The 9,521-nt window shown below is 43.5% G+C and overlaps 1 protein-coding gene across 1 annotated transcript; it reads left to right on the top strand.

Moving 5' to 3' along the window:
• Positions 1-817: 817 nt before the first annotated feature.
• On the top strand, positions 818-3,399 carry LOC112639146 (basic proline-rich protein-like). The gene is made up of 3 exons (XM_025412178.1): positions 818-1,469; positions 2,984-3,039; positions 3,163-3,399. Exons 1-3 carry the CDS (start codon positions 818-820, stop codon positions 3,397-3,399), a joined length of 945 nt encoding a protein of 314 aa, XP_025267963.1.
• Positions 3,400-9,521: the final 6,122 nt, after the last annotated feature.

The raw sequence follows: 9,521 nt of genomic DNA, 5'->3' as shown, positions 1-9,521 counted from the left end.
GGTCTGGGGGTGTTTCTGACCCATCCTCTGCCGTCGTCCCTGTCCCCAGGAGGATATTCCTCGACCGAGTGATGGCAGGCTCGGTCCAGTGGTCGGCGAGCTCCCGCTCTGCCATGAGGGTCAACTCCTCCTGCTGCAAGCGGATCAATTCTTCCTTGGCCTTCGCAAGGCCCGCGTACTCCCCTGTTGTGGGGGGTCTTCCTCTGCCTCTACTGCTTTCCCTGCTATGGCTTGCCGACCCTTCCCGGGAGAGGGTGAGTTCAGCCGAGGCATTCGAGGCATCGGAGTCGCAGTTCGACTCCCTTGGACGCTTGGGTGCCGGGTCATCGTCCGAGTCATCGACGTCCATGTGACTGTCCAAGGATGCCGATGGTGCTTCGCTCGCTTTCCGACGTTTGCTGCAAGCAGGCCCCGGTCGGTTGTAGACCGGGGAGCCGGGGGGATCAGGGAGGGAGAATGTACTCCCCTCGTCTCCCGACTTCTTCGCGGCGGTGTTAGTGCCGCACTCGCCCGATTCGTCGACCGAGCCGCACTCCAAACCGCTCCTCGATGAGCAACCAGTTTTCTGGCTGCGAGAGCTGCTCCGAAGGCTGTCACGACGCGACAACCTCGGACTTGAACCCTCCTGTTGAGAGGTCCTAGGACCGCTTTCGTCCGCGTCCTGCGGGAATGCAGGGCGTTGATCCTCCCCCTCGTCTTTATTTTTATTTTTATTTATTTTTGAAATTGGGCAACTCATTCTTAGTTTAATCCCACGTTCCCCCTGCAGCTCCCTCGACCGGGTATACCCTCACCCCAGCCGGAAGTGCCCCGAAACATGACCGGCAACACTCCCGACCGAGGGCCCCAAGTTCCCCCGGGGGGTCGAGATACACCACAGGCCGGTGGCCATAGGCAGCACCGGCACTGGGTCCCAGCCCCTTACACACCCATGGAGGGTTTGACTCCCCCATGGGCTTTCAGGGGTTCCGCGCCTCCGACCACGCGGATACTGCAGGGGGCGGCGCCACCCGGGGGGCCCCACGGACGGTTGGGACGGGGCAGCCGCTCCCCTACCCCGCCTTACCCGCCGTGGCGACCAGCACGCCCCCACACCGGACTGGCCGGATCTGGGGGGCAAGCGCCGTCCCGGTGGTTGCCGCTTCGGAAGGGGAAACGGTCGCGGACCACCACCGGGTACCCAAACTCTCGCCGCCAGACCCCGACCTCGGAATACGTCCGAGCGGCTCTGACGGCTGGCAGCGGCGGGGGACCACCAACGGGGAAGACCCCCCGTTGGGGACACCCAACCGCTGCATCCTCCGTCGCACCGACCCCGCCTCGGAAACGTCCGAGCGGCTCGATGCGACCCGGGCCGGCAGTCCGGACAAGTCCGGTCACCCGGATATCTCCGGATGAGTCATCTGCCGACCCGTCCCCTCCTCCTACTTGGCGCGTATCCCGGGGTCACACCCCGGGCTACGCGCCAAGTAGGAGGAGGGGACGGGTCGGCAGATGACTCATCCGGAGATATCCGGGTGACCGGACTTGTCCGGACTGCCAAGCGGTGGGAGGCGACTACCCCCTTGCGGGACGCCGAACCTTTTTTTTTTTTTTTTTTTTTTTTTTTTACGGGGAAAATGCATTACGCAGACCCCCCCAAGGTGCAATCCAAGGTGCTCCTGCTGTTTCTCCCTCTCTTTGTCTTTCTCTCTCTCTCCCTTTTCCACTCCCTCTCTCTCTCTCTTTCCCACTCTCTTCTTTCCCGCTGCCTTTCCCGCTGCTCTTGTTCTCTTGCGCTCTGGCGGTGCTCCCACCTAAAGCGCAGCATCTCTTCGGCATCTCTTCTCAACTCTTCGGTATCTCTTCTTATCTTTTCTATCTCCTCTATCAAACGCCGTCTCGTTTCGTCCTCGGAATCCGAGGAGAGGTTCGCTGAAAAAAAAAAAAAAAAAAAAAAAAAAAAAAAAAAAAACCTTCGTCCTCCGTGTCCGCCTCTTCTGGGACCACCTCCAGGTCCAACACCCAGTAAGCTAGGATTCTGCGCCTGGGACGCCCGCTTGGATGGAGGACCGTCTAATCGATACGAAATAGCGCGGCACGATTAATTATCGAAATACTATCCGAATAATCCAAACTTATAAACGATTATACTTACCTTTCCAGTTTCGCCTTTGTCGAAATAATCTGAAAATAGAAATATCGAAAAACTATTTAAAATTTTTTCTCTTTAAAGTCCCGTAACTCTTTTACCGCGTGAAAGATACGATGTGATTGACTGTGGTCCCCTCTGTTAGATCTCGTCGAGTTTAACAGAGGGGACCACAGTCAATCACATCGTATCTTTCACACGGTAAAAGAGTTACGGGACTCGAAAGGAAAAAAAGAAAAGCGTGTACTTAATTTTACTTTTCCTTATATACGTGTACTTACGTCAGATAACTGGCTTTCACTGTAAAATCTGGAAAAAAAAAAAAAAAAAAAAAAGGACGAATGTTAACTTTAATATTCAAAGTCTCGTATCTCGCAAACGGTCAGAGACACGAAGTCAGACCATGGGACCTTTCTTGTAGATCGCGTCGAGATCTACAAAAATGGTCCTATACTCCGATCTCGTATCTCTCACCGTTTGCGAGATGCGGGACTTTAAAAATCTGAAAAAGAAAGATGAATGTTAAGTTTAATATTCAAAGTCCCGTATCTCGCAAACGGTTAGAGATACGAGGTCGGACCATGGGACCTTTCTTGTAGATCGCGTCGAGGTCTACAAAAATGGTCCTATACTCCGATCTCGTATCTCTCACCGTTTGCGAGATACGGGACTTTGAAATACCGAAAACGAACCACGACCGAACGCGGTTCCTTCTTACCTCTTGTAGGGTCCGCACCAACGACTGCCGCGGTAATGAGCCGAGAGGCCGCGCTCTCTCGACCTTGTAGACTCGGCAACTTCTCAAGGAAGCGAGATACGAGTTTAATTCATAGGAACTTTTTTGGGGAAAAGGTCGAGTTGCGTCGAATGGCGTTGGTCCCGAGTCTCTAGGACCAACCTCCGCCGAGGTCGGACCATAAGACCTTTTTTGCAGGGCGTCTCGAGCCCTTTCAGATTCATTGAGGTGTTTTTTTTTCGAAATATGAATTTTTCGATGTTTTTTTTTATTTTTCGTTTTTCCGCCGCGGGAGTTTGTCTTCAACGACCTCACCGACAACACCGAGTTGGAGATCTCCGAATCAAATTGGGACATCAATTATCATCCTGATGAGTCGTCTAACAGCGGTTCGACGACCACCAGCACAGCCTCTATAGAGGATGTGTCGGATTCGGATGACTTCGGTGACTTCGAAACCGACACGGAGGAGGACACCTCTTCCGACAGCGAGGAGCCGCCGATTAAGAGAGCCCGCCTCGATCAACCGTAGTTTGAAAAATGTAAGAAGAAAATAACAAATAAAAAAAAATATAAAAAAAAAAAAAAAAAAAAACTCCTCCGATGCGAGTCACCTTGACGCGGTGGAGGAGCTTAAACCGCTCCCGGCCTCCGGGCCCATCGGGCTCCCCGCTTCGACATCTTGGTGTCGGGGGGAGTCCGGTGGGTCCTTCGGGCCCCCGCTTCGACACTTGCGTGTCGGGGGGTCCCGGGGACCGGGGACGGTGACTAAGAGCTCGCATTGCCTTGGTAGGCTCACTATCGCAAATGTGGTGGAAGCGAACACAATGACGCGCAATATTTTTACGCTTCCCGTTGCACCGATCGCGCAGGTCGTGACGAGTACCTTGAACCGTGGGAATATAGACGAAATGGTAACACTGTTCAACGAAATGTAATGAAATTGTAATTGTGCATGCAACTTATATTTTACCTTTGTAATAGCTAATAGCAATATCATAGGCGGGGGGAGGGGCGGAGCCCCTCCCCCCGCACCCCCTTCCCCGCCTGCGCCTTTTCCCACTCGGGGGGCTTCGCCCCCCGAACCACTGCCCACGCGAAACACGCATTGTCTTTAAACTGTACGTTAACCACCGCTCTTTTCATCATAATCTCCCGCGACAATTTAATGTGGCATCTCGCGCGCATTGGATTATATTTATTTACATTAACAGTCAAATTCTGTATTCGCGACAATGCCCAGCCGCTATCGCGTTCTTGAAACTCTTCCAAAGACGCTAAAGTGGGCTCGATAACGCGGCGCTCGAACTCGCGTAAATCCGATGTGCGAAAGAGTTCACAGTTTCTCGTATTCACACTTTTATTCGCGCGCTTATCACCCGACACAAATTCACCATTAAACACAGTGTTCACTTTTACACTGTTGTGTCTTTTTAGAACGTCTTGCACTTGCTCGAGCACGATGTCTTCGGCATCCTCGAGAAATTGACGAGGTTCGATACCGCATTAATCACGGCACCGGTCAGAATACGGTTGTCGAACGCGGTATCAATCTCTCGCCAAACGAGTCTTTCAACGTTATTGTCACCGCTGTAATCACCACCACTGGGAATAAACCGTCTCTGCAATCGAGTCTTTGCACCTTCTAATTGCGCGATTTTAGCCACCAGAGATTGTCTATTTCCGTTCGAGAGCCGCGGACGCTTGACATGACTGCGTTCTTCCAGCTCTTGGATCAATTCCTCGTAACGCTACACCCACGCGAAGTACTCGCCCAAGGTGGCAATTTGGCGAGATCCCTCCATCAGATCGCGTTCGGTCTGCTCGATGTTTTCCATCTTCCTGTCTTTTTCACACTTTTAAAGCACTACGTCACAGTTTTCTACGGATGACTTTTGCACACGAAAAACAATACCGTTCTCTGTCTTGAACGTGAAATCGCACAAAAATCTTCCTAACGGAACACCGCTATACTTTTTTTGCAACCGACACGTCGATGGGCGTTCAAATCACATACTATGATGATTTGATGCACTTCAATTCTTCTTATATATGGAAGGAGGAAACAAAGGTGCAAAGCAGCCGAACATCGATGCTCATACGCGTTGCAATATCGTCTCTTCCGAGAAAAAATTACGGAGGACAATTCTAGGAGGTGCCATTTGTTTATATTGTTTATAAATTCGCATGATGTATAATTCAATAAGAAAGAGATAAGGATACGTCGAACGGAAAAAAATCTAGAATTACTTATATCGGGGGTAAGGGATGTACCGCGAAAGCGCAAAGCAGCCGAACATCGGCGCTGATATACGAGCGGCGGAAGCAAGGATGCAAAGTCGGTGCTGATGTACATTGCATTCTTTCCGATAAAAAACATGCGAGATGATTCTAAAGTGTTTATATTGTTTATCAACCGGGCACGTAATACAATATTGCTTATACTTTCGATAAACATATGGGACCGCGCATACTTTTTTACGAGGTGTTTACGGCGATATGGCGATAATGCCACATCTCTATTATACGATCTCGTACCAATCTCGCTGCCTTGTCACAAAGAGTTTGGCAATGCGCGAATCAAAAAGTCAAAAGTGCAGAATCAGTTATCAAAAGTAAAGAATCAGTCGTCAAAAGTAAAGAATCAGTCGTCAAAAGTGAAGAAGAAGTGATTTTTTTTTCATTATTCTTGTGTATTTTATAAAATGGCGGAAGAAAATATTATTATAATTAATGATGACGATGATGATGTTATGATCATCGATGATGACGATGTGATGATCATCGAAAATAATGTAATGAATGTTGACGAAGATGACGAAGATGACGCTGATATTGGAGTAGAACCTTTGGCTGATAGTGATTACGAAAGTGTCAATAGTGACGATAGTGATGAACTATTACAAATGAAAGAACGAAATTTAGACTTACCAGAAATATTGACATTGAACGATACAATAAAAATATGCTGCATCGTTCTATTATGTAGAATATGGACAGAAATATTGTGCGGAATGCTTCCTGAGACTATCGTTTTTATTTCTAGAAACTAGTGCTGTACGGAAACATCGCTGCACAAATTATCAACATTTAACTAATATATCCTGCAAAGAGTGCAGGAAATTATTAAATCAAATATTACCGTGCGACATGTGCCCCATGTGCACAAATTAAAACATTCTAAGTATTATTTTTTTAAATCTTAACTCTCTCTAACTACGCTTGTATGAATTCAATATCTTTTTTCTGTTACAGGAGCAACTATCTCCCAAACCCGGCACCCCCCCTCTCCCAATTATATATTTTATTTTATATTTTTTATATTTTATATTTTAAAATTTTATTATAATTTTAATTTTAAATACACATACACACACACACATAAATATGTATAATATACACACACACATTTTAAAATAAATTTTATATATATTTCAAAATAAATTTTATATATATTTTAATTTAAAAAAAAATCTACTTATTTTGCATGCCTCTCCTTGCGTTCCCATCCCTGCATCTCTCTCATACGTTAATCTAAGTCTCGCGCTAGTTATAAGTCTCTCTCTCTCTTGCGCTAGTTGTAAGACTCGTTCGACATCATCGTTGCGCTAATTGTAAGTCTCGCGCCATCGCTCCCTCTCCCTCGCACGCGTTGTTCTCGCGCCATCGCTCCCTCTCCCTCGCACGCGTTCTCACGCCATCGTTCCCTCTCTCTCGCACGCGTTGCCATTCAAAGAAATGCTGCTGTTTATATTATTTATAAATCAAACATGTTCGTACGCAATATTGTTTATCAATCGGGCATGTAATACAATATTGCGATAAAACATCTAACATGCGTCTTCTCCGAAATCCCCTCCGTCCCGCGTGACGTCATTCTCCCGCGCCACCGTAATCCCCCGCGCGCCTCACCCCTCCTGAGAGGACCAGGATTAGAACCCGCCTTATATCACTACTCTCGGGGATCCTTTTCTTGCATTATGCAATTAAGTTATTAATTTGTTTTATATCACAGTGAAAATGATTTTGTTAACATTTAATTGTGCATCATGTGAAATTTCTGATGAGCATCTCCATTACTCGGCTCTTCATGTTGTAAACTTCCGACTTCGGCCATTGCAATTTTATCAACGCATTAATTTTTATAATCCCAACGAGTTGTGAGTAAATTTGAATAATTTGAATAATTTTTATTTTCTCCCTTTCCCATATCTTACTATCGCATAATTTAAAATCTATGTCTGACTAATAATTTTAAACAATTAATAATCATTAAATTTTTACTAATTACTAATCAATCAATCCTTGTCTCACCTCTCCTCCAGTCTTATTCCTAGTTCTTTCTAATTCGCCTAGAATCTCTGCAAGGCGGTTCGCGAATAATTTACCTATTCGTCGAGAATCTCCGCAAGGCGGTTCACGAACAATTCCCTGTTCGTCGAGAATCTCCGGAAGGCGGTTCACGAACAATTTCCTGTTCGTTGAGAATCTCCGCGAGGCGGTTCACGAACAATTCCCTGTTCATCAAGAACAAATTTTACTCTCTTTTATTTTCTTTTAATTTCCCATTTTTTGCATTATTATTTTTTCTTTTTTTTTCTTTTTTTCCCTTTATATTATTTTCCTTTGTATTATCATTACTTTGGGAGAAATCATTGAAATAGATGAATAATTTTCGAACTTAGACTTGGCGAATCTTTTATCTTAATTTTATTATTGTATTTTAATTTGGACCTGTGTTTCGCCGAATTTAGAAAATTTTAATTCTAATTATAACACATACTCGAGAATATATACTCACGCACACATACTCACTCATGCATAACTACAACTGCTAAGATGTATTTTTCTTTCCTTATTTTTTTTATATAATATATGTATTTTTTTATTTGATGTAGAATTTAATTATTTAACCCGTTCTCTTCCCTAAACCCTGAGATCTAGGTCCTATCCCGCGTAACAAGGATTAAATTCCTTTACCGAAAAGGGACCACCGAACGAATAGGCGTAAAAACGCAGAGTTAAAGAGACCTTCGGTCGTTGATCTGTGTCAGGCCCTTCACATTCGTTCGATCCGATCCATACACATGCCCGAATAAAAGTGTGTCACGGGGTAAATAAGTTACGCTTTTCCATACAACCCATCCTTTCAAGGTCTGGACGTAACATAGTGATTGGTGTTTGGTAGATGGACGTTGTTCAAAACATTATCCGAAACCTTTTCTCGAACAAACTAAAATGGATGAAGATGCTTATCCTTATTATCGCCGATGAAATAATGGAACAAATTTTGAACGTCCTGGTGGATATGTAGTTGATAATCGTTATGTTGTTCCATATTGTCCTACTTTATCAATTATATTTAATAGTCATATAAATGTTGAAGTAGTTTCAAGTATTAAATCAGTTAAATATCTATATAAATATATTTATAAAGGACATGATGTTGCTGCTATAACTATTGAACCAATAACAGAAAGTGTTGTTATTTATCATGATGAGATACATAACTACATTGAAGCTCGTTATGTTGGACCTGTTGAAGCTAGCTGGCGTATTCTTAGTAAAAAACTACAAGATAAAAGTCACGCTATACACGTTTATCAGTCCATCTTCCTAATGAGCAAAATATTATAATTGAAAATGAAAACATTGACGATGCAATGACTTCTGCTTTAGATCAAGTTACTATGTTAATAGATTATTTTTCATTAAACTTATGCGATGAAGAAGCAAAACAGTATTTGTATATAGAAATTCCAAGTTATTATACATTTAAAAAAGAGAAAGTTAACGATAAAAATGTATCACGTTGGGTCAAACGCAAAAGTCATTATAATTGTATAGGACGAATGTATTCCATTAGTTACAACACAAATAGAATTATTTCATTTGCGATCATTGTTACTCACAGTAAAAGGGGCCACAAGTTTTAACGATTTAAAAACTGTAAATGGAGAATTTTGTCAATCATTTTCAGCCGCATGTTTAGCTTTAGGTTTGATCGAAGATGATAATGAATGGCAAAAAGCTATGAATAAAGCTGTTGGATGGATGATGCCACGACAACTTCGTAGATTATTTGTACGTATATTATTACATTGTCAATCATTACATCCTGAAGAATTGTGGGAAAGCTTTAAAGTAGCTATGTCTGAGGATTATATTCAACATTTTGGTATATTACAAGAACAAAATAAAGCATATGAACAAATTAATAGTATGCTTCGTGCTGAAGGTAAAAGTTTTGTGGATTTTCCACAAATGAAACAATTAACAGAAAATGACGAAGGAGAGAATTGTATGATATTTGAAGAAGCTATGGAAATAGACACCAAACAATATAAACAATTAAATAATAAGTAGAAAGACATCATCGATCTTATATTAAATGAATTAAACAATAATATTATCTCAAATAATTGTTTTTATATTGATGGTCCAGGTGGATCAGGTAAAACATATATATACACAACTATCTATTATTTAGCTAGAATTAGAAATAAACGTGTATGTACAATGGCATTTACGGGTATTGCAGCTACATTATTACCTTTTGGAAGAACAGTTCCTAAGATATTTGGATTACCTGTTTCATTATTTGCTGATTCATCATCAACTATTAAAATCCAATCAAAAGAAGCTCAATATTTG

Source organism: Camponotus floridanus, unplaced genomic scaffold, assembly GCF_003227725.1.
Source record: "Camponotus floridanus strain SB8 unplaced genomic scaffold, Cflo_v7.5 scaffold483, whole genome shotgun sequence".
NCBI classification, from domain to species: Eukaryota; Metazoa; Arthropoda; class Insecta; order Hymenoptera; family Formicidae; genus Camponotus; species Camponotus floridanus.
This window is presented reverse-complemented; position numbering and strand designations above follow the sequence as displayed.

Excerpts from the sequence above, each read along its gene's own strand:
- LOC112639146 (XM_025412178.1), top strand. The coding sequence starts at position 818 with ATGACCGGCAACACTCCCGACCGAGGGCCCCAAGTTCCCCCGGGGGGT. Across the intron at positions 1,470-2,983 it reads CACCCCGGGCTACGCGCCAA|GTCGAGTTGCGTCGAATGGC; the intron begins GTAGGAGGAGGG and ends TTTGGGGAAAAG. Across the intron at positions 3,040-3,162 it reads TAGGACCAACCTCCGCCGAG|TTTGTCTTCAACGACCTCAC; the intron begins GTCGGACCATAA and ends CCGCCGCGGGAG.